This window comes from Glandiceps talaboti, chromosome 9, assembly GCF_964340395.1.
Source record: "Glandiceps talaboti chromosome 9, keGlaTala1.1, whole genome shotgun sequence".
NCBI classification, from domain to species: Eukaryota; Metazoa; Hemichordata; class Enteropneusta; family Spengelidae; genus Glandiceps; species Glandiceps talaboti.
The window spans coordinates 14,247,821-14,275,142 of record NC_135557.1 but is presented as its reverse complement, the minus strand read 5'-3'; the positions used below and the strand labels follow the sequence as shown (position 1 = coordinate 14,275,142).

Below are 27,322 nucleotides of genomic sequence, written 5' to 3'. Positions count from 1 at the left end.
TTTGTAGTGTTACTTATAATAGCCTAATAAATTGATAACAACTGATATAAGATGGAGATAAGGTTTGCCTCAATTGACCCACTCCTTAGAAATGATCTTATGCTGTGAACTACACTATTTACTTGTGTTATGTAAGAGCCCATCATCACATGTGTAAATATTGGTACTCTTTGATAACAAGTGGACTTGCTTCTTTAATGGCTTGTCCCAGTAATGTTTAGTGATTTCATTTATTGCTATAATCCTTACACCTAAAACTATGATACGGCGATATTTGCCTGAAGAATCATCTTAAGTTACTTGGTTACCCAGACTCTCGAAACACATTCTAACTATTCCATATCCCGGAAAACACAGAGTACATGACGGATTTTTGCATTAGCGGTTCAAGTGCGACTTTCCCGACTTGGTGAGCCAGCAAGTCGGGTGTCATAAAAATCATTTGCATCTCTAAAGCTATTTGCAATGTCACTGATAATGGGTCAGTAAAACTGATAACAACTGATATGATGTTGAGCTTAGCTTTGCCTGATGTGGTTCACTCCTTGAAAGTTACAACTATTATTTTTAATGTAATGCACTTTATAAGAATTAAAGATTATGATTATGTAAACATATACAGTCCTCCAGCAGTTGGATAAATGACTGTATTGTATTCACTTTATTTCTGTATGCTATTTTTGTATGCTTTATAAACCATGCTTGCTATGGCATGTCGGTAATCAATAAAGACTGAGATTGAGATTATTTATGATTAATTTATATATACTCCCCATAACACCAAACTAAAGCATTTTCTGTATGTACCACAATCGTTTATAGCATCCATATCAAGTGTAAAAGTATACTATTTCATTTGCTAATACTCCCCATAACACCAAACTAAAGCATTTTCTGTATGTACCACAATCGTTTATAGCATCCATATCAAGTGTACAAGTATACTGTTTCATTTGCTAATACTCCCCATAACACCAAACTAAAGCATTTTCTGTATGTACCACAATCGTTTATAGCATCCATATCAAGTGTAAAAGTATACTATTTCATTTGCTAATACTCCCCATAACACCAAACTAAAGCATTTTCTGTATGTACCACAATTGTTTATAGCATCCATATCAAGTGCAAAAGTATATTGTTTCATTTGCTAATGCTCCCCATAACACCAAAGTATTAAGCGTTTTCTATATGTACCACAATCGTTTATAGCATCCATATCAAGTGTACAAGTATATTGTTTCATTTGCTAATGCTCCCCATAACACCAAAGTAAAGCGTTTTCTATATGTACCACAATCGTTTATAGCATCCATATCAAGTATACTGTTTCATTTGTTAACATTTACTTATCACTTAATATACCTATGTCAACACAATACTATTGTTATAAGCTCTAGAATTACCTGTTTAATGACATTGAATGAAGATGGATCATTTCATCTAAAAATCATATTTTTGAAATATTTGTAGTCTTGGGAATACCTTCCCAAAGAAATAAGTGAAAAATTCCCATGGCTACTTAGTAGACTGTGCCTTTGGAGACAAAGTTCACTGGAAATCAAAGTTCTTCAATTTTCTTCAAACATTTTGAAACTTAAGGGAATTAACCATCTTATTTTCAAGGAAATCGTTGATCTTCTATTTTTCCATAGAATTAATTGAAGTATTGTATTTGGCAGCCGTAATGTATTCGAAACTGAATTATTTTATTTGGAGGTGGGGGTAGGGGGAGGGGGGATTTTTATATGAATATTAGCCTGGGTTAAGCTACATTGTATATCATATTGTATAAAGCTACACTGCTTTTGTTTTCTTTCTTTATTAACACTGAACTCATGAGGGATGGTCCTCACTGGACTTCTTGAGAAACAAGTGTTTATATGCTTAAAGAACTATCCAGTGTAAATAAAGATTATTATTAGTATATTACATTTTAACAAAGCTGCTGTTAATAGGGTTGGGAGGGGGTGGGGGGGGGGGTGGGAGGGAGGTGGTGGTATATTAAAATCAACTAAGGTTGAGTTTTGATGAATATTAATATAAACCATTTTACAGGTTTTATTACTGTCAATAGTAAATATCTAACAATGCTATATTACAAATACAGTAGTTTTTATGACAAATATAGGCACACTTGTCATACTCACATTGTCTCGTGACAATACAGAGATTTAGGACTATTTATATCTTGATTTTAGTATACAATACAAAGTCAATAATATTGTCAGCACCCACTAATATGTTTCATCATGTGTATTATGCGTTTGTGTTATTCATACAGCCTGTCAGCTATATACTCGCAAGGTTATTTATAGGTTATTAAATTTACTGTACAATGTAAAATGACAAGCATAATGAACTCCATGACACACGAGTGCAAGTGTGGCATAGTTAGGGTATTTGCTATTTGCATGAGTGACTGTGTTCTCTGAGGCTGTATTTTCACGAGCTTAGCAAGTGAAATTGCAGCAGAAAACACTTATATTACAACTCAGAACTTGTGATGTATACACCGGGGTTGTCATGACGTAGAGTACTACCAGGCTATATATTCCATATTTTCTGTTCAAATACGTGTACAATAACTTGGCTTGTGCACAGTATAATTGTAGGATGTACAACAAGTTATTATTGTTATTATTATACATATAGCAAGACTGTCCTAGAACTAATGAGAATTAATATATTGTTCATGGTTCCAAGAATCACTAGAACAGTACAATATAGTTACTTTGGAACTGTAAATTGGAAACGAATGCGATGTTTCGATCCGTCTACTACTTATATGGACCCAGAGTATGGACTTTGATCATGCAATGATTTAATTATTCAGGAGTAAATGTTTCTCTCCGAACTGGCGGAATAATATGTCCATAAATTGATGTCCTGAAAAACTGCTCTGATTACAGCTAAGATTACCTAGATGTGATTCAATACGTGATTTAAGGATGTTGAACACTGAAAATCGAGCAGCATGCATATCACAAAACTGTTCTAACAATGCTTGGCATAAAGATACAACAGCTTTCATGACAAACATAGAAACACTGTCATACATATGTGTAAGTCTATAAATGACAATGTATTGATTACGATGTAGATCTATTTATATCTAGAATTAAGTACAGTAGAGTAGAGTAGAGTAGAGTAGAGTAGAGTACAGTGCAGTACAGTAAGCATTCAGTACATTACAGTGCAGTGCAGTACAGTACAGTACAGTAAAGTACAGTATGCATACAGTAGAGTAGAGTAGAGTAGAGTACAGTGCAGTACAGTATGCGTTCAGTACATTACAGTGCAGTGCAGTGCAGTACAGTACAGTAAAGTACGTAACAGTACAGTATGCATACAGTACAGTAGAGTACAGTAGAGTAGAGTACAGTGCAGTACAGTATGCCGCTGCGTTCAGTACATTACAGTGCAGTGCAGTGCAGTACAGTATAGTACAGTACATTACAGTATAGCACATTACAGAGCAGTAAATTACAGTATAGTACATTCCAGTGAAGTGCAGCACAGTACAGTGTACAGTATGCATACAGTACACTACAGTACAGCCATACAGTACAGTATGCATACAGTTTATTTGACTCGAAATTTACATTTTACACAATATTATCTATGGTCAAAGATATAGTAAAATATATCTAACTAAACAATCATTAACTAGGATTACAATAATGTGATGTAAATATATAGATTTATACAATGTAAATATAAATCCCCTTAATCCTTAGAATATTTTGAAAAACTTCCCTCCGGTCACAGATTCCTTGTACCAAAAACACATAAATTTCTTGTCCATCTTGTATACATGGAAAATTGTTTTTAGTCACTGTCACCCATGTCAATCAGATAATAATGATAATAATAATGTTTTTGTTATACTGGATTGTTCTTTAAGTATATAAAGACTTTTATCTCCCAAGAAGTCCAGTGAGAGCCATCCCTCATGAGTTCAGTGTTAATGCAGTGAGGAAACTAGGGTACCGAGGGAAAACCGGTGTTCGGTAGAGTCAAACTGAACGACGTTGTTCTTACTTACAGACAGTGTGGTAAATTTGATGACATATACAAAGTAATAACAACAATAATGAAGGGGAAAAAAAGAAGAAATAAGAAAATGACACAGGTTAATTTTACAGAATTTGTGACTGTGCAGATCAACAACAACTAAGAAAGTGACAGTATGCTTAAGATAACTGATCTAGGATATGAAAGTTAAAATTAAAGTTTTCTAGAATTTCTAAAATTGAGATTGCTGATGGAATAATATACTGTTGCAGATATATACGCATATACGCAACTGTTGTTGAAGATGCAACAAAAAACTACATGCGCTCTCAAATGAGTGAAGACGTTTGGTCTAAATAGGTTTATTTGGGTATATGGTATATTGTGGTGAGTGGTACACCTTTTATCAAGTCCAGTGAGAGATGACCGACCCCCCCCCCCCCCATGTCGTTATGCCATCTTATGAACTATGAACAGATCATTGTGAGAGAACACAGAATTTGCATAATATTTGCATATCTCAATTTGCAGTGCACAAATACAAGGTTGTATGGTAAAACTGATAACCTGAACTTCCTGCACATACAGGAAATAGAAATTAACATATTGAACTCTTCAGTATCAATACCGGCCCTACCCATCATACAAGAGAATTTGTGAAAAAGTTTCTTCATTTTATAAATTTCTTGAATAAATCAACTTTATTTTAGTTAGGAGACATACAAATAATTCTTATTTATTAATTAATACCAAAATTTTGTTGTAAAAGTAGAGATTTTCAAATTTCTGTTAAAACAAAAAAAATCATCCTGAATAATTACGAAACAGTCGGAAACTGTAATAGTCAGAAACTGAAGAGTTAAACATTCCATATTTGTTATTGTACATGTCAAACAGGTATCAGTGTCTACACTGGTGTAGCCATGCAAACAGTAATATAACACCGTGTAAACCGAGGTGTCAGCTCACTAAAACAGATACAAGTTTCAACTATTGTTTGATGGGTAGATACACGTTTGACTATACATGTATATAATGCTGCCCTTTGGGGTGCATTTTCTAGCATTTTCGTCTAAAATGGGTCTGTTTTTTTTTTGAGCGAAAGAGAATAAAATGGGTCCATGCAACAGTCTTGTATGTGCTCTGGCTATCAAGAATGTCACAAATGTACCGTGGCACTGCAAGATCATATAAGTCATCAGAAGCGCCACCGTACTGTGAGTACATTTGAAACCAATATCCATTCCATAGCTTATATCAATCAATCAATCAATCAATTTACAAAGTGCCAGTTTCCACTACGATGAAGAGTTCAGAGGCATGTCACAGTTAGAATGCTCTGGAGAATAGATATGTGTTTAAATTCGTTTTGAAGGTGTTAGCTATTGGTTTTTGTCATATTTCCAATGGTAGACTAGTGCATTCCATAGACAATTAGGTGCAGCACTTGAGAATGTGCACGCCCGCCATATGGCATCAGTTATATCAACATGTTGCATTACTAAATGTAGTTTTAGTGTGGCTATCAAATTATGATTTTTTAATTTCCACCTCATTTATCTAATTAATGGTGTTACAATCCTGTATATAATGAGATTGGATTTCATCTTTTCTATTAACTGGCATTATAAAATCATTACAAAAATCTTAAACAAATTAATTATTCATAGATGGTGTATGCTAGCAGTCTGGATGTCAATGTGGTATCGTGACTCATGACTCTAACCCTAAGAGAGATCTTAAGATTCGGTGAAGGATACCCCTATACTAGGTGTAAGGTACCTGTACAGAATCATGAATGACATTGGTGGGCCACATAATTTTTTTCTTTTGTGTTAGGCATAAAAAAAATTGTGTGGTTCCGATTACATTCAATTTCAAAATAGGTGAGGTAGGTAGATTTTTTATTTTATTTTATTATATTTTTTTCATGTGTGAGTGTCTAATTCAGGTTTTCTATTGTTTTCCAAATGGTCTCTGTGTTGTTTATTTCTTCCTATCAGATATACAGCCATTACAGATTGGAAGAATAGTTTTATATTGTCTTTTTAAGTTTAAGTTTCCGCATCCACTATTTCTTGCGAGACTTCACAATTTTCGCGATTTTATTAATATTTTTCTCGAATATGTAAAAAAAAATGTTAGGATTGGCATGAAAAACTAGGTGGGGGTTGGGTAACCGGAACCAAATAACGGCATTATCATGGTTCTGAAGTCATAAAAAAATCCTGAAGTAATTTTTTTCTTTTCTTTTGTGTTCTCAGGGGTTGTAAAATCATTATAAAAAAATCCAGGCCATTTTCTGTTGTGTTATCAGGGATGATTCTAAAATCATTTTAAAAAATCCAGAAATCATTTTTCTTTTGTGTTCTCAAGGATTTTAATATCCCAGAAAAAAATCACTATTTAAATAAAAAATCCAAAAATTGTAACATCTACTTTCAATTTTCAATGGTGTAAACCTGTATACAATGACATTAATGGTCCAGAAATTTTTCACTTTTGCGTTTTTTTGGTTCTAAACTTTTATAGAAATCCTACAAACACCATATTTCAAACAAAAAACATTGATATATTATCAATATAACAGTTAATTTCCACCCAATTTATGAAATTAAATGGTTGTAAAAGCCTGTTTGGCGAGTCAATTCATTGTGTGTTATCAGTCTACAGTCATACAAAACTATTACCATGACAATAGCTATAAGAGTTCTATACATACAAAACATGTGACAGTAATACTGTATGACCTCTCCACAAAGCGCTGTACAACGTGTAGTTGTAAATCTTACACATTGATAGCTTTATAGTTAGTACTGCCAGTAAAAAGCAATAAAATCCAATATTTACAGATAGTGTATACACCATAATACAATATTACACACTCAAAAATAAGTGAAACTGCAGATGTGTAGTGATCATCTGGTTGAATGAATGAAATTGTAGATGAATAAGAGATCAGCTGGTTGGATGGAGGCTTTGTATACTGAGAGGTGTGAATATCGTTGAACATCATTTGTGACAATTTTATGAGACAGCTGATCACAAAAATTACGACCAATGTCGCCAATTTATCAATTCGTAAAATAAACCAAAACCCAGACTGTCTCACTGAGCTCCTTCATTGGCAGGGATTTAAAACATTTGGAAATATACTGCAATTTCAAGAAATGAGAGTGTAATTTTTAAAATGATGATCAGTATTCGAATGAGATGCACTGTTCAAGGTTACAACACATCAAAAAATAATAATTCAATAACTGCTCTATTTTGTATAAAAATTACTTCATTATATAGTAACGGTTATGAATGTAATAAATAATTTTCAATATTCATACTGCAAATGATGACAATATATACAAGAATGGGATGTACTTCTATAATGTACGGTAGGTTATAATGCTTAAAAATATTTTTTTTAAATTCTATTTCATATAAAAACAAATTGCGTACAATATTATAACAATAACAGTTTCCATGGCATTGTCCTACTAATATTACTAATATTCATACTGCAAATGATGACAATATATACAAGAATGGGATGTACTCATATAATGTACGGTAGGTTATAATGCTTAAAAATATTTTTTTAATACTATTTCATATAAAAACAAATTGCATACAATATTATAACAATAACAGTTTCCATGGTATTGTCCTACTAATATTACTAATATTCATACTGCAAATGATGACAATATATACAAGAATGGGATATACATAATGTACAGTAGGTTATAATGCTTAAAAATATTTTTTTTATACTATTTCATATAAAAACAAATTGCGTACAATATTATAACAATAACAGTTTCCATGGTATTGTCCTTAGTCACCTATGATCAGCTGTTACATTTCTTCCATGTGTGACCATGTGCTTATTTGCATAAAAGCTAGTAAATTAAAGTAGGCAGGCTATATACATTTGAGTGAACAAAGGAAGTCGACTAGTTTGGTCAATTAGTAGTACTTGTACTCGCACAATATTATTGATTCTTCTCTCATAATTTCAAAAACCCAAATCATTTTCTGTGTGATTTCAGTTAAGTCGATACTTGATTTTTATCTCAGTATACTGTGTAATGCTTAAGTGGTATTGAATTAAATCTCTTACTTAAGTTTAAAAAATAAGCTATTTTGCTTTTAATATAGTTCCCGAAAGGGAAAAAAACTGTCAGACAATTACTAAATGCTGTTGTCTTGTTTTTTTTAAATATGAAATAATAATAATTATATGTTTACCATGTAATGTGAATGTGGTATTGAATTAAATCTCTTACTTAAGTTTAGAAAATAAGCTATTTTGCATTTCCTATAGTTTCCAAAGGGAAAAAACAGTCGCTGTTGTCTTGTTTTTTTTTAAAATATGAAATAATAAGAATTATATGTTTACCATGTAATGTGAATGTGATATTGAATTAAATCTCTGGCCTAAGTTTTAAAATAAGCTATTTTGCTATTCGCAGTTTCCGAAGGGAAAAACAGTCAGACAATTACTAAATGCTGTCGTCTTGTTTTTTTTTTAAATATGAAATAATAAGAATTATATGTTTACCATGTAATGTGAATGTGATATTGAATTAAATCTCTGGCCTAAGTTTCAAAATAAGCTATTTTGCTATTCGCAGTTTCCGAAGGGAAAAAACAGTCAGACAATTACTAAACGCTGTCGTCTTGTTTTTTTAAATATGAAAACATAATAACATGAGTACCATGTAATGCATAAGTGGTACTGAATTAAGTCTTTTGTAAATAAGCTATTTTGCTATTTGGATTTAATGAAGGGAAAACAATCAGACAATTACTAAACGCTGTCGTCTTGGTGGTTTTTTAAAATATGAAAATACAAAAATTACACGAGGTGTTTGAAAATATTCGATGTATGCGATAATTGACGAGAGTCAATTTTCCTAAAACGATAACATTCAGTTATTTCTATCTGCTGCAGGGAAAACAGACAACAAATAATAACAGAAAAACTGTTTAGAATTTTTTTAAAAAGTAGAAAAAATTGTCTGCAATGTTACAAATTGTAGTCACTGACTTCGAGTTATCTTTGATGAAAGATAGCCAGACATATTTTCACTTTTTTGACGGGAAAAAGTCATACAATGACTGGCTGTTATTTTATGCAAGATTACAACAAATTGTCTCACAAAATTTTAAAGACAGTTAAGTGTAAAGATGAGAAGAAATAATTACCATGGCAACCAAGATGCACAGACAGCCTGTACGTTATTTAACTACCTAATGAGTATTCTGCAGTAGTGTGGTGAGATAATGGATGATGTATTTCTATATCAGGTGATTTTTTTTCCCTACCTTTCTTGCGGAACGATCCTTCCTGAACATTGTACGATACATCTTTGAATTCGATTTTCACTGGTGGTCTCTTCGGCAGGTGAGACAGCTTGTGAGCATCGTAGGATCTCATTTCTGCGATTTGTGTTGCAGATCCATTTGGCGGCCCCTTTTCTTCCAAGTTCAACATCACTGATTCTGCTGCAGCCATGGTTAGTTTGATGCTGTAAATGGGTTGAATTGTTGGATGTGATGGAGCCGTTACCCTGGCAGCAAGGGAGGCAAGACAGTGTATGTGTGTATACTTGTCAGACTTGTTTCATGACAGAATGAACTAGGAGACCGGCTTTTTGAAATGTGCAGTCACTCTCACTCATGATGTCACGGATGCATTGTTCTGAAAATAACATTCTTGTCTCTGATTGGCTGATGGATCACATTAAATTTGAATGATATGATAGCAGTTTGCTGATAATATATTCTGGACTATACCATTTCTTTAATAGGGGTTGCAGATGAGTCATTTTGATAACATTGAAGATTAGTCATTCTCATGATAACCTTTTCGACTTACTTTTTCTGTTTGAAAATTATAAGAAAATTACCTCCATGAACATTAAAAAAATGGTACACTGAATTAAAAATATTAATAATATTCAGCATTCATTTTATATTTAAAACATTTTTTATTTAAATTTTAGAATAAAGGGATGTAAACCACAAGAATCTTTCCAGCTGACTTGATGTTGCCATGGTAACCCTTTTTAAAAAACTGAAAACCAGTATTTGATTTATTGAGCATGCTAAATGACTTTGTCAGTTGCTATTACATGTGCATTATTGTGGTGTCCAAGTAGAATATCGCTGACTTGATGTGACAATGTCAAGATTTGTAATATTCTTCAAGATAAGGAAAGTGGAATTATGACTGCAAAACTACTCAGCTAGAACATCTTCCAATAACGAAACTGTTATTTACTGAAAATAAGAGACATACCTTCAGTTTGACAATTACAACTTCATCTACCTCTAGAGGGCGCCATAACTGACATCTAAGTACTTTGTATGTCTGCAAGTCGTTTTTTTGCGACACGGTAAATTTCCTGTTAAAAAATCACATTGACATATATTACAGTTTTTTATTTTGAAACTTGGGCAATAAGTGACCAAGTTGTTATTTATACTGTAAAATTTATGTGCTATTAGGCCAAAAAAAAAATTGTTTCTGGTCAGGCCTAATAAAAAGAATTGTGTGGTTCCGATTATGCTTAATTTTAGAATAGGTAGGATAGGTATATTTTTTATTTATCTTATTTTATATATATTTTCACCATGTGTGAGCTAGTGTCTAGTTCAGGTAGTTATGTTTCCTGTTGAGTTATTGGTTTCTTCCCATCAGATGTACAGCCATTACAGATTGGAAAAACAGTTTTATATTGGAACAGTTTTATATTGTCTTTTTAAGTTGATGTCAGTTTCTGCATCCACTATTTCTTGCGAGACTTCACAATTTTATCGATTTTATTTTATTTTTTTGTTGAATATGTAAACAAAATGTTTAGGGTCGGCAGTGAAAAACTAGGTGAGCTGAGGGTTATTTTTGTGTTTTTCCCCCTGGATCTACAGATTGTATGGGCTGGACGAAAAAAAAAAGACCAACGCGACGGTATTTAAGTGATGCTTGTGCTGACCAGAAATGATGCTTTTTTTCCTTATAGTCTTGGACATGTTGATCTTTATAACGTCTAGAAATAACATTTGATGTTCAGAAATTGCACATACCTCAAGCTCGATATTGAGAACGCAATATGTTAATGTTGTCGTTGTTTTGGGGTAATCATTGTCAATGAACAAAATCTACCACAAGTTACTACAGCCAAATATTTCCTTATTGTCCACATTGCGAGCGAAGTACACTTGTTCATGCAAATAAAAAAATTCCCACTTTAGCCCTGCTTGCATGCGAAGTACTATTAATATTACGTCCCCACAGGCATTTGTTTCCTGAGGTATGTATCAGATTGTGTCCATCAGAATACAATAAAATGTCGATAATATCGATGTGTTTTAGCCAACTGTATATGAAAGAGGTAAAATACTTCAGTGATAGCGCAAGTCCACTCATTGCACCGCGAACAAGTGCCTGTGGTCGTCCCTGAGTGTTGCGCGAAAAGCGTGCGCCGTCGTCTGCAAGTAGCTAGGTACATGACTTATCCATTATTAATCAATGTGTCTGTCAAATGCAGGTATTAATAAAAGGTTGAAATTTCATCTTATAAATGCCAGTATATTTAAAATGCCTGCTGTTGAATGCCGGTCACTTACAAAAAGTCACCTGCATTGGACCATTTGTTCCCTGCAAATGCCAGTAAATTACCGGTAACTTCCTAGGCAGTACACTCACAGTGAGTTGAGAACAAATTCCGCGCCATTCATTCCTTGCCTTGAGCGAGCAGAACCATAACATTGGGCGAGATGGAGAGTAGATTTCTCATATGGCACCTTTATGGCGATCAGAAGATTTAATATTACACATGAATACAAGTGCACTGACGTATATTTGGTTTGTTTTAGTTATGAGTGAAATACATATTTGTGGTCCGGGACTAAAAGACTACATTTGACACAAAATACAGAAGATTTGACATGTACGGCTTGTATTTTTTTCACTGGTTTAGGGGGCATTGCGGTGAAAGGTCAAATACTAGTTGTAGGAAGGGATCGCGTGAATATTTGTAAGAAACTTCAGAAAACTTCCTGAAGAATATTTTGATGCAACACTGTCACTCTATAACAAACATTTCTGTCAAGTATACTGTATAATATAACGGGGCGTACTATTGTACTACGGATTTGAAATCGCCAAGTGAAACCAGGATTTTACAACAGGTTGATCAAAACACAGACCGTCCCGTCGATCGAGTCTTCGAGGGCCTGGGATCGCAATGGACGAAAAGAAGAAACCGTTAACCATCGATGTTAATGATGGTCGAAGCATGCGGAGGGCGAAATCACTGTCGGAATATTCGCCACGTAAGTAATTCTAGCTTCTTTTTTTGCACATTTGACACAACGGTTCTCATCGATCAGGCATACATGCATACATAGTTCCCAAACATTTCAAAAACACTTTCAACTTGATCAAACAAACATGGATGTACAACACAGTGTTGTATTGTGGTACTTCCATGCTTTCATAAAATACAGGGATGGGCGTAACCGGTAGAGTGTCATGTAGTCGTTTCAATCATTACTGTAACTTCCCGTTTGTGAACTAATAATTCGCAAATTTGTTAATACATCCGAAACGATTTAGATGTCACACTTCAGTATTACGGTAATGCGTCCAGAAATCACAATAATTGGAAATATTCCGGTCTCAAATAAACACAAATTGCTGTATCAAAAGAATTTCGACGACCTAATAATACAAGTACTAATAGACCATATAATAGTAGACATGATTTTTTAAGTCTGCAATTTTAACGTGTAGCTAAATCGAATGTAGGTAAATTTCAAAGACAAAGTTAAGTTTATTATAAATTGTGTAAACACATAACAAAAAAACAACAACCGTAGTAGACATTTTTTTGAGGTCCACAATTTTGAGGTTTAGCTATATCGAATCTAGATTTCAGAGCTAGACAGAGATAGTTTATTAACTATGTAAGAACATAACTGCATAAATGTAAAATATCACACACTAACTATAGCCCAGAGAAATGGCTATCTGACTTGACATCTTGGCAAGTGACATTGTCGAGCCAGAGAGTGAGGTCTTTGGGTACACAATACCCTCTCTGTGTACACATATTTACTGCATTCACTCCATACAATAGGATAGTATTTGCACACGGTGAAAAGATGGTACAGAATTTACCATTGAAAGCATTGACTGTTAGATAATCAATGCATTCAGTATCTATTTGTTTTTATTACCCCAATAACACTGTTGGTAACAAGAATCACACCACTATGACCAGGTTGACATATATCTACTAAAGTGTAAAAGTGTTCATCTTTCGTTCTCTGATATTACCCACTCACTGTCCTCACCTGTTAACTGATACATGTAACAAAGTTCTTTCAGTCTCACAAGGATGTGGTGTGAGAATTTGAAATACATGCGTGTACCATAAATTATATATTCTGTTTATTTCAAAATTTGAAATACATGTTATTGTATGTACCATAAATTATATTGTTTATTTCAAAATTTACATAAATTCACCATAAGTATTGTATATGTTTTGATAAATGAACAAACACATGAATCAATCAATCAACCAGCCAACCAACAAGCTTTGATCAATCATAACAAATAAGCCGTACTGAACATACCAAATATGGCATACATGGACCTACATGTATACACTCACCTTGTCTACTCAACCATACTGGTAGTACTAGTAGTGGCATGTTACATGCATCATATCAGTTTAAATCAATATCAATATCAATATCAATACAAATAAAATTAATTTGTTTGTTTGTTTGTTAAGCTTTTGTGTGTCTAGTGATATTATTTTGTCATAGGTACTTTCAATACACTGAGCTCTTATAAATTTGTTCATGCTAAGTGGAGAATTTCATGATTGTTACAAGAGCCTGCCCTCTATAGTTATTTTTGAGAGAAGCATGTGATTAACTTTTTATACATGTATGTATATAACAATACATGTATTAACATACTAATATTAATGTCACACACGCACACACACACACACACACACACACACACACACAAAGGCCAAATCAATGTCTGGCTGTATCAAAACATATTTTTACATTTGAATTAAATGTAACTTTGTTAATAAGGTAAAACAGTTTTTACATTGTTTTTTTTTTAAGTTGATGTTTCTACACCCACTATTTCTTGTGAGACTTCACAATGTTTCAAGATTTCATTAATTTTTCTCTCTCAAATACGCAAAACAAAATTTAGGGTTGACAGTGAAAAACTAGGTCACTAAGGTGGGGGGGGGGGGGGGTTGGGTAACTGGAATTAAATAATTTTTTTTAGGCCTTACAGTAAATGATCACATGTCAGTCACATGGTCATAAGGTGACAACGTGTGTAGGACTTCATAACTATGGATGATGAGGGAGAAATGTCCAACAAAGGTTGTCTGCTGAGATGCAATCTCTATTCATATACAAATTAGGGATTACTTTGTCTATATCACAAACTGATTCTATTCTATGGAACATTACATTGTCAAATTTTAGAGACTTTGTTCAGGACTTGAAGTTAACTTTTTCCTTTTGTAGTCCTAGTGGGCTACCGATTTCAGAAATTAGTAGCCCAAGGATTGTGACCTGTAGTCCCATATTCCTGAACTGAAAACACATTTCCTCTATCGGAAATATATGTGTTATAAAATACTTTCATGTCCATAAATCTTCCATCTTGATCACATAATCAGTGATAGCCTGAGTAGGCTATCACTGTATCAGCTGTAAATTATGGTAGCCCCATGACAAGAATTGGTAGTCTGTGGGCATGGGACTACTGTTATTTTTGAACCCTGTTGTTTGAAGGAGTATTTTTAGGACATCTTTGTTATACATGTATTTTCATATATACAAAAATAAAATTTAATATCAACATGTAAATTTGTTCGGATTTAATGACAATACATGTACTAGTATTAATTTGTTAACAGCTGTACAGAAATATTTATCCACACACAGCCTGTAGTGCGCCCTCTAAGTCAATTTGATGCGCCACTGACACACAATTTCTAGTGATGTACCAAAATTTGGTGTTCACCTATCTCTTACTATGTGGTGACTCACAAGAAATGCCAGTTTTCATCATACTGACCCACAACAACAAAATTTGGCTATCATTAAAGGGGCACAGGCTGAGTTTAGATGGTTTTTACTTTGGTTAGTAATACAAAATACTTTACATGAAACGATGGCTAAACTAATCAAGTATAGTGTTTACAACGACTCATGTAGCCATAACGTGTCACTTTTTACCAACCATCAAACACATGCATTGTTCATGTAATGACAGGGATTTCCTCAGATTTGTTGATACATACCAACAATTATGTCATCAAATCTTTTCACTTATTATATCTAAATACCAGGATTGAGTTATACCAGTATCAAGTAATGAATGAGTGTGCTTCAGTAAGTAGAATCATAGACCCTACCCTGGTGTAGGGTCTATGGTAGAATACACTATGGAATACTTCCTAGGCAACAAAAATGGCATCCAAAAAACCATCTGAACTCGGCCTGTGCCCCTTTAATTTGATAATGATCAGGTGTACAATATTGCAAGTAAGTCATTATATCTAAAAAAAAAAACAGTTTTAAAATTAAAGAAATGTTCCAGTTGTAGTTAGTGCAACTATAAATGACTCAGTTTTGGCAATGTATGTGTTTCCTGTATGTCTTTCACAGTATCACTATCAGCTTCAAGTGATAAAATTGAATAAAATGCATTAAAATATTGACTCATACAGCAGTCATATCGTAACCTTAGATACCAAGACATTCTCACCATTCTTCAGATAAATTCATGTTTACAATAATTATGATTAAACTACATAACATGTCATATGATACCGGGAGGTCATACTTTCTGATTTGCTGAGTCACATCTCTCGAACTTTCTAAGACATCAGAGACTAGTCTAGCCCCAATATGGTATCCTTAAGATTTACACCTTCAGTCGTAGCGGAGTATCTAGTCAAAGTCGTTACTCTAGAAGTCCTGAGATGCATGAGGCACAATTTAAAATTCATCCACAGCCACCCACACAGTCATTAACATCATGTCTTTGTTAATCAATCACAAAATTCTAACCAATAACACAGACAGTCCCTCATAAAGTATGTGTTTATTGGACAGTTATGTAATGTCCAAATATGGTATATTTGTCAGCTCAGGATGCTACTTATACACTGTCTACATCACTACAGCAGTTGGGGTTCACTGATTGGATGAACAACTTTTTGACTTTTTGTGCTGATTGAGGGACTTTGACCAGACATGGTTTAGTTAGAGACCATGTTGACATCCAGACTAATCAGAGACAGACTTGAAAACTTTAACCCTTTCAGGACTAGAAACTTTCCTGCCAAAATTTTTGAACAAAAATTCTTGTTTCTCTGTAATTTTTGGAAAAAGATCAACTTTATTTTAGACCAGAATTCAAGAAATATTACTTCCCAATGAAGTAATATTCTTAAATTTTAGAAAATGTTCTTACAATCAAGTTTCTATTTATTCCAATGTCGTCTCGAGGAATGAAAGGGTTAAATCCCTATGCTTTAAGCCCATGGTTTTGGAATGCTTAGTATGTTTGTTTGTGTTTTGTTTGTATTTTGTTTGTATTTTGTTTGTTTGTTTGTTTGTTTGTTTGTTTGTTTTTTTTTGGGGGGGGGAGAAGGCAATGGTTGTATTTCATGTATTTTACACTTTGTGTGTAAGTATTACACTACTGTCACATGGGGTTGTTCCTTTTGTTCTAGAACAATATTTCAGTTTTCTGCCAAACAACTGGTTTCTCAAACCTGTATTTTAATCCGAATAAAAACCTTTGGCCTTTAAATTTATCCACATTTTATTTTCTAAATGTGATAATTTGAGACTACCCTTACAACTTACTCAATATGATTTATTTCTGAATAACCCATCATCCAATCTGTTTGTTGTTGCAATTTACATAAAATTTGCATATGATTTAAATACAATGACTTTTATGAGTGCAGCCAGCATAAATAATTAGCTGAATAAAACAGGCAATGGTAATAGATTTCCACTATTACTGTGTCCCTTTTGACACCTTTGTGGCATAGATTCCTTTCTTAATATTAAACACGACAAGGGTTTTTGTAACAACGTAAACATGGTGTTCAGTATCCTTAAAAATAGGGTCAGTCAGGAGTCATTATTGACACATACCTAACAGCTGGTAGATCAATGTAAACACAGCCATACAAAACGAATTTCTTGTTTCTCAATCTCAGGTGCTTACTTATTACTAGTATTAGCCATTGAACTAAATTCACTTATAAAAAATAAAATGAGAAATTTGCTAAACTTTTATTTTATTAGATTTTGCCATGTTCGTTAATTTTTTTCCAAACATAATTTGATAAATTGGCCTAAAAAAATAATTGTTTGGTTCTGGTTACCTGACCCCACTTAGCTTTTCAACCCTAAAAAAATGATAAAATCGCAAAAATTGTGAAGTCTCACGAGAAATGGTAGTCTGTAAGGTACGCCGTGACGGGCGAAACGTCACGACGTATCTTACAGTCTAGAGAAATAGTGGATTCTTAAACTGACATCAACATAAAAAGACAATATAAAACTATTCTTCCAATCTGTAATAGCTGTACATCTGATAGGAAGAAATAAACAACACAGAGACCATTTGGAAAACAATGGAAAACCTGAACTAGACACTCATGTGGGAAAAAATATATAATGAATTAAAATAAAAAATCTACCTACCCCACCTATTCTAAAATTGAGCGTAATCGGAACCATACAATTTTTTTTTATTAGGCCTAATTTTGCAATATTTTCCTGTGCCATATGCAAATGTAGTGTTCCTCTGTTCCCTGCTAACAAGAAATTGCCACTGTTCACCATTTTGACCAACAACCCCACCATTCAATGATTCATTCTATAAAGCTCACATTGTCTGCAATGGTGACCCACGACACTCTTAATTTCAGAAGCTTGCCACCACATTTTTGTATCATAATCATCAATAAAACAGCTAATAATAACATTTTCCCATATTTTTTTTAACCAATCAGAGTGTACTATTCTTGTATGTAGTCATAATTCACTCATATAGTCTGTGTTAAACTTCTGAAAAAAAAAGTGTGGGATAATAATGAGAAACAAAATATGGAACCAGTGTGGCCATTAGCTATTGCAACATACCCCCCATTCAGTCCATTGACCTATGCTCATTGACGCAGTATAAAAGCCTATAACACAGTGGTTAACTACATCATTCAGTGTATGTACAACCACTGTTACACAACTCTCAGCTAATTGCCACCTATATAAACAGACATCATGCCACATCAACAATTTCCCAAAAGTCAGGCCCTTATGATTCCTCACACCAAAATGAAGAATGGGACAATACCAGAAGAACTTTTTGATGCTGTTGATGAACTGGATAGTATTGAGTTTTCAAGTTAGTACAGTTTTGCTTTCTCTGTTGTTGAGATCAGTGTTGTCCTCGAGGTTGTAGCTGGCCTTGCATTGTTTACTGGTGACTATCGAATGGTACATATAACTGTGCTAAATAGTGTATGTACACTGTAGCCAGATGTGCAGTCAATCTGATTAAAATCTGATGTGGTAGTCCAGCACGATTGCCTCGTAGAGTCGTATATTGTCGTTTTGAATAAAAATTGGAAAAACAACAACCTGACAATATACAAGGAAATAGATATAAATAAACCAATGTAGCCTCATTACAATATTAGATTTCAATGACATTTGACAGTTATGAAACCATACGGCCTCCTGTATAGCTAGTCACTAAGGCTGGTAAAAATAGGTAAAATCTATCCGAGTTTCCGAGTCATTTGCTGTAAGAGGGTTCCGAACAAAATTATGATGCAAATGTATCGGTACATTATGTCAGTTTTACTTACTTCTTCCTCTCTATTTTGGGGGGTTTCCAAACTTTTTTTATAGCAAAAAAAAAACCACTTGAATATATAAAAGAAGTGACATTTACATTTAACAGTAAACTAATTGTAGACACCATTTCTGGTTTATCATCTTCATTCCATTATTGTCATGATTCCAGTTTTGCAGTCTGTACCCGATATTACGCATTTCATTTCACTCTTCTGACAAATATCAACCTCACCAAAAAATCGTGTCAAAACTGCACACTATGCGGTAACTTCCTGGGTATACTGCTAAACAATAGCTGTGAAGTTACATTGTTCTGTGGTTGTCAATAATGATTCCAATGTTGCAGGTTTTACCCTAGACTCTCTCACCAGTCCCCAGGAGCATCGCTATTAGCTGTTTTGTATGTACCAATATCTACTAATAGTACTATGTACTAGATTATCCTTGTATTGTACTGCTACATTGACTACATACTCGTGGTATTGTGTTGCTCTGTGTTATTGCACTTGGGAAATCGCAGTAACATGTCAGCGAATGTTCATAAGAGAACATTGATTCTGTGTTTTCAGTGTAAAATGAAATTAAGTTTAGTGAAAATCTTTTGGAAAAATTATTATTCTTGTCACTAAGGTCTGAAAAGAATTTTTCCGTTGATGTGATCAGTTTTCCACAAATAATTTTGGTATGAAATCATAAATAAATGTTATTCCTATGATTACAGTCTAGAATGAAATTTAGCCGAGATGAAAATTTATGGAAAAAGTAAAATTTTTGTAACATAATTTTGGCAGAGCAGCACCTGTCCAGTATTGAAAGAGTTATTGATGTGCCACCATGTAGATGTAATATTTCATTGAGTGTACAATGAACAGCTGATGCTAATGTAAATATACCAGAAATCAATACTGTGTCATCAGCAAATAATCTAGTAATGAGATTATGATAATTCATTCCTCAAGGACTTATTTTATAATTTAAGTACAGGACAATACTGTTTAGCGTATAGACATATCATGTCACTTAGTGTGAGTATAATACTATGATAGTGACCAATGGCAAGTCTCTGACCTGGATTATTCCATCATAGTTAAAAACCAAAAAGTCTCTCTTTACAGCACCTTCCAAGATACACCATATATCACTAGCCCTGTTCCCACCTGAATTGATTCAACACCGATTCATACTGTCTGTTGAATCGGTTCAAAATCTGTTGCAGTCCCCATGAAAAAACTTTGCAAAGAATTTGAATCGATAAACCGGTTTCAAACTGATTTAGTTGAATCCGTCTCATTGGAGTGGTTTCAAACCAATTCAATATAAATCAGTCATTGATACAGCTGGACTGATATGATATGCAAACATCCAACTGAACTGCACCTTCAGTCTACATTAAACTGAAATCCATGTCGTCATGTTTATATGAATGCTGTAGAGCACAAAATTCTGTGCAAGAGTAACGAGATTGACTAGACGTACTGTGTGAAGATACCATAGATAGTACATTTGTATAAAATCGGAACACAGTCGTCAGGAATATGACTAATTCCACATGGGAGCAGGGCTATTATTTTTCATTCAGTCAGTGAAAAACTATGCTCTGACTTATGAGAATGGATTATTGACAAAACAAGTAACAAGTCAAGCATGTTGAATGATGTGATAGGAATCAAAAATATGTTACTTTAAAATTTGGTAAATATCTGATGAGCGATGCTGACGACTATAGTGTATTGACCTGGTGTGTTATAGGATCCTAATAGTGAAGATTACTTTTAGTACTAAAATTAATGTCAGAAATATTTGATACTGATGATAAAGTTTGTTCCTCACTTCCTGTAGGATAGTGTTACACATAGTACATGTGTGTATATTAATTTGCACGAGAACATAGCTAAAATTTGACTCACTTGACGACCAAGAATTGTGTAACCATTTCATATCGGATTTAATGCAAAATTGCACATATTGTACTATTACATGTAAATATACACTGAATATGTTGTCTTTGGGGTTGGTAGTGAGTAACAGGGTTCAAAATTACCAGTAGTCCCATCTCCACAGACTACCAATTCTTGTCATGGGGCTGTCATAATTTGCAGCCGGTAGCCCACTCATGCAACCACTGATTATGTGATGAGGATGGAAGATTTATGGACATGAAAGTATGTTAATAATACAACTATTTCCAATAGAGGAAATCTGTTTTCAGTTCAGGAATATGGGACTACAGGTCACACTTGGACTAATTTCTGAAATTGGTAGCCCACTAGGACTACCAAAGAAAAAAAGTTAATTTCAAGCCCTGAGTAGCATTTACTTTTGTTTGAAGTACCTCTTCCATAATTAAAATTAGGCAAGAGAGATACAATTTTTACAATAAGATAAAGAGATGTTGTTTTAAAAAACAGACAGTTTGACAAAACTTGTCGACCTGAACAGACAAAATGTTACTCGTAAGAACCTTTGGTCATTGTACAAGAACCGATTATTACCATAGAAAACAAATTTTAGAAAAATACACGATAAAGTTAGCAGTTTTAAAAACATTTAGTCTAAAAAGAGCAAAACAAAATATCCAGCCATACTATAATTATCAATCTTTAACATTATCAGTTTGTCATTACGATAACATGCTCTCAATAATTTGACAATAACAAAAATATTTTTTGAAAATTTATCTTTTAAATCTATTGAAATTTTTTTTCCAATGATTGGATTTTGTTTACATTGACTATTAAACCAGGGCAAATTCTTTGATTTATCTCTAAAATAAGTTAGTTTGAGCCTAAAAGATGACAGAAAATTGATAATATTGAATTATTGTATATTTATTTTGTGTGTTTCATTCCTGTTGTTGACTACATCAGCACAATAGGACCCTGGTAGGTAGTTTGTATCGGAGGTTAATAGGTCAATTCAGATGTTAACCTCTTCAGTTGTGATTTGTCATAAACAACACTGTGTCGACATCACATACCATTGTTGTGTACCTTAGGGTAGATTATGGTACAAGTATGTCAAGGCCTGACTTAGTCCCTGGTTACCCAGACCCTCATTGCTGGGGACTCTGCTACAAAATCACCCAGATGTAAAAACAATATTCTGACACAAAGTTTTTCTTTTACTCAATAATAAAACTTTTGTAGTCTGGTGGACAATAGTCTAGTTCCTATCCAGTATTGCTACCAGTGTGCCCGCTGATGATAGCCAAATTTTGTTGTTGTGAGTCAAAATGATAAAAACTGGCATTTCTTGTGAGTCACCACATAGAAAGAGATAGGGGAACACCAAATTTTGGTGCATCACTAGAAATTGTGTGTGTCAAGTATGAAATAAATTTGCCTGGGTTCTAATAATAGCCATATTTTACTGTTGTGAATCAAAACGAGAAAACTGGCATTTCTTCAATTGTGAGTCACCACATAGTAAGAGATAGGGGAACACCAAATTTTGGTGTGTCACTAGAAATTGTGTGCATCAGTGGTGCATCATGTATGCTTAGAGGACACACTGATCGTTACCATTAAATGTCCATTCACATTTGGTTTAGAAACCACAGTTTGGCATTCAGACTAGGTGGACAATGGGTGATCACTTGTACCTGCATGGATGTCAGTAAAGTTTCAAAGTTTACAAAAATTGTTTATTTTTACTTGAATAAATTTTTGTACTGTCTGATGGACAATAGGATAATAGCCCACTTCTGATACATATTTGTAAGAATACAAATCTAAGTCACCACTGTTACTACTTGTGAAAATCTGTTTTTTGGCAGAGAAGAAAATGATGGACCAGAAAAAAGCAAATGATCCCATGTAATCTAAGATCAAGCAGTGACCTGGGATTGAACCATTGTCCTTTAAGTGTATATCAACTGAATGTCAGTGAAAGTCACAGTGTTTACATACATGTACAGGTGTTTAATTTTACACTACATAAAAATAACAACCTGACTTTAATATTTACAATGACTTACAAAGGGTCAGTTAGAGTTGTAAACAAGAGATGCAGGTACATATTATGTGAGTTAGCATTTTTGTAGCCAAACAATGGCACAATGGTACAACAAGGATCCTGTTATTGTATGTGTAGTGTGAACTAAATTTGTATTGTGTATTATGACTAGGGACTACTGTACATTCTTGTGTGACCTTGCAATGGCATAATACGTTGACCTTTGTTGTATAAGTCTTGGACAATGACCACAAGTTAACTAAGAAAAGCCTTGAGAAATTGACATACCAAAGAAGTTTGTTAATCTAAAAAATGTCAAACATTGATCTTGAAAAGTCCTCTGAGTCTGAGAATCTGAAATCTTGAAAATTGAAAGACTGTGAACCTGAAATGATTAGCAGTCCTACTTTTAGACTAGTGTGTTGAACAAGTATATATAATCTCTCTATGCAAGATGTTGATTTAAGATTAGACTCTCTCACAGTCCTTGGGAGCATCACTATTAGCTGTTTTGTATTTACTAGAGATCTACCACATCGTACTGTAGGCCCTCATTGACTACATAGGGCTAATCATTTGTTGACGTGTGACTGCGATGCTCTATCTTATTGCAATAACTTGGGGCATATTGCAGTAACACGTCGTCAACAAATGATTAGCCCAATGTAGTTGATGTGGGCCCACAGTACAATATTATGCAGTAGATATCGGTACATACAATACAGCTCGATGTGATGCTCTGAGGACTGTGAAAGAGTCTACATGTTAATGTGTAGTAAATATGACCCTAGAATGGTCATACAATTCTAATGTGTTGAAATGGAAAGAGTGCCATGCTAGTAGAATGAGATTCATACTCATAGCTACATTGTATACCCACTGGTTATCACTGGTTATCACTGGTTAGCTTGTGGTTTGTGTGTTCCCGCAAACCAAAGCTGTTCTTTTTTCCACTACGCTGTGAAATGCATTTTGGACGGTGCCGTAAAAGAGGGTGTGGTTCATGATAGTGGATTTGTGTTGCTTCCCAACAAAGAGAACAGAGAGGAAAGTGGTACATTGATCTGGATCCGATAATCCCAAGAATGGTAGTACTGACATCGATCTCCTGTTCACTGTTCTGGCGATCCTGAGTTTGAGTGCCGAACTCAACCAACTTTCCTTCTCTCCACTGCATGTATTTTATCGCTCAATAAGAAGTGGACATGCACTGCAAAGAATCTGTCAGTCTAACCTTCAGGGCAGAAAGACACAGTATATCAGATTATCTTGTCAACATAACTGGTTCTAGATCTACAAGACACCAGGATTAAGATAATGATGTTGACCTTTGACCTTCAATATTTGCATAGAACTGTAGGTGTACATTTATCTATATTGAGATGATATAGGGGATGGTGACATTATCTGAATGGGTGGTGTCAACTTTCTGTTGTATCAAGGTTTGAGTGGCTGCTTTGTACATGGTTATTGTTTCACCTGGATACCATAATATGTGAGGAGACATGGCGCCTCTATACACTTGTAGAGGGTGGATGACCGTGAAACCATTGTAAGATTGTTTGTAGCTATAGCTACCTCTCCTGTAATCTAGATGGAAATACCCAAGTGCCTTGAGATTGCTAGGGTACCTGGCAAAATGGAGTCATGATGGTCAAATGTTAGAGTAATCTAGCTTGTATACGGTATCATTATGATTTACACTTGTGGTTTTGTTAAAGACCACGTTGGCAGACAAACTAATGTTAGAGTTACTAGCTTGGAATCTTGCAAGTTGTCAATTCAAGCCTCATGGGTGTTGTTTGTTTCTGAGTGGCTTAAAAGTCCTTGGGCTAAATTTGGATCATGAGTGTGCCCCCAGTCAACTTAGTTGTGTAACTAGACTTACTCAAGTCTGTAGACTTTTTTCAATCTTTATTATATGAATATTTTGAAAAATAATCGTGTTCGTTTTTTTGTGTGTGTGTCAAATAGTTACCTGAGTGAATGATTGTGAAACAGTGGTGATATCACATATATTCTTTGGGGGACTACTAACAACTGGGGAAAAATATGTAAAAACATTGACCACATTTAACTTGAAATGAATTACAAAGTCAAAACATTTGAACGTAGAGACAAAAAAAATCTTTCAAGGGACTGGTGTCATTCTACTCTGTTTGTATTGACATCACCCTAGGTGAGGTGATCTAAGTAAGAACCACTTGCAGTGTGCAGATAGTTAATAATTTACCCCTATAAAAGGTTGAAACTATTTTTAGGGTGTAATTTATACTTGATACTAGAAAACCAAATCCTTCAAAGGTGTATATGTAGTTCTGAAAGAAATAGCAAAAAAAATGCTCACTGCTGCATAGTGTCCCTCAAAATCACAATGCTTCCACCCCTACAACAAAGTAGAACTGACCTCATTAACATAGCAGTGATAGAAATTATGCTAATTAGAATATTGAATTAATGATAGTAGTACAGCTGTGAGGAAACAAGGGTAAATGTTTTGTCAACCACTTAAAAATATTACCGATATTTAGTGCCATCCCTTCAAAATCAGGAAATTGATAATATCTAGGAAAGAGATGCAGTAAAATATTGACAATCTGAGGCTGAACGTAATTTTGAGGTGAGCTGGGTTTTTTAGTTCAACGTCTGTCATGTTTTTTGTGTGATAATCTGAGATGTGTATGTGTTCTGTGTAACTGATTTTAATTTGTGAGAGCCGTGTTGTTACACATCAGTGTTTTGATCAGAGATTCTTTGTGAACTGAAATTTTAATGTAGATGGAAGGAGATTACGGGAAGAGAGGATGTAATATCTAAACATGCACAGAATCTACTGGAATCCAAAATGACAATTTATTGTTTGCAGGGTAGGCTGTATAGAATGTAACATCTAAATGGGTTGATGAAATTTGATGATTATGCAATATCTACTTGACTGTCCACATGGCAGCATGGATGGTTGTTGACATAGTAGAAGAATTCTAATCTAAAAAAATGTCAGGTGTTTTTATACAAATTATTTCTAACTTGGTTGATTTCTTTGTTACAATTTAAAAATCTGCTGAAAACAATAAAATGTCCATAGACTAGTTTTATCTTTATGGAGAATTTTTTTTAAGTCATGGATTAAAAACTCAAATTTTTTGGAAACAAATTTGAGATATTTGTTACATTATGTCTTTTAAGATCTTTATCAGTGTACATCTACCAAAAATGGGCTTTTTGTCGTACAACATTTCATGGAAAATTTTGGGTTAATTTTCTGAAATATTTTTTGACTGTGAATAGAAATAGTCATATGTACTGTAACCTGTAATACATGACTGGCCACACATGTACATAACTACATCATAGTACATTTGTACATGTATAATGTGCACCAAAAAAATATATTATATTTTTGGTTTCCCTTCTATTATATTACCAGCAGCAAGTATTGTAATAGGACTGTAACATGTAGATAAATTTATACATGATGTATACATGACATACATGGTAGAAGAGATTTTATGCCCATGTACTGTAAGCAGGGTGAATGACATTTGTTTATTCAAATTATTCATTTATTCATAGGACCATCCATTCATTCATTTATTCATTCATTCGTTCATTCATTCATTCATTGGTTCATCCACTCACCCATCCATCCATCCATCCACCCTTTCATTCATTCATTCATTCATTCATTCATTCATCCATCCATCCATCCATCCATCCATCCATTAATTCATTCATTCGTCCATCCATCCTTCCATCCATTCATTCATTCATTCATTCATGTATTCATTCATTCATTCATTCATTCATTCCATCCATTCATTCATTCATACATCCATACATCCATCCATCCATCCATCCATCCATCCATCCATCCGTTCATTCATTCATTCATTCATTCATTCATTCATTCATACATACATACATACATAATACATACATACATACATACATACATCCATCCATCCATCCATCCATCCATTCATTCATCTACCTATCCTGTCATTTATTCATTTATCCATCCAGCCATTTATGCATCCCTTCAATCCCTTCCAATGCATGCCTTCAATTATTGTCTGTAATTGTTAGAACACATTGATCACCTAGTAGAGATTTCCTCCGTATTTTATTATTGTGTATAATGAATTATGTCATGGGATCCTAAAATATCAGTTAAGTTATATCCAATATTACGCTAGTGATGGTTAAGTATGCTTCTATCACCAGTCTGCCCTCTAAGCCAATTTGACACACCACTGACACACACACTTTCTAGCGTTGCACCAAAATTTAGTTTTCCCCTATCTCTTGCTATATGATGATGACTCACAAGATATCCCAGTTTTTCTCACTTTGACTCACAACAAAACAATTTGGCTATCAGTAGAAGGAAACACTATCAGTACATAGA

The 27,322-nt window shown here is 34.0% G+C and overlaps 2 protein-coding genes across 4 annotated transcripts in view; one reads left to right on the top strand and one right to left on the bottom strand.

Moving 5' to 3' along the window:
* LOC144439676 (ATP-binding cassette sub-family G member 4-like) overlaps positions 1–9,634 on the bottom strand; it is an 80,944-nt gene extending 71,310 nt beyond the window's left edge. Inside the window, exon 1 of the mRNA XM_078128910.1 lies at positions 9,343–9,634. Coding sequence (XP_077985036.1) covers positions 9,343–9,532 — 190 coding nt within the window. The 5' untranslated portion in view covers positions 9,533–9,634. The remainder of the gene's footprint in view (positions 1–9,342) is intronic.
* A 2,646-nt stretch (positions 9,635–12,280) lies between these two features.
* The window catches only part of LOC144439678 (AMP deaminase 2-like), a 34,955-nt gene continuing 19,913 nt past the window's right edge, over positions 12,281–27,322 (top strand). For 2 of the 3 annotated variants that reach the window (XM_078128914.1, XM_078128913.1), the window contains exon 1: positions 18,338–18,505. In XM_078128914.1, coding sequence (XP_077985040.1) covers positions 18,382–18,505 — 124 coding nt within the window. In that variant the 5' untranslated portion in view covers positions 18,338–18,381. Of the gene's footprint in view, positions 12,355–18,337; positions 18,506–27,322 lie in introns of those variants that run through there. The other variant, XM_078128915.1, reaches the window with a different exon arrangement.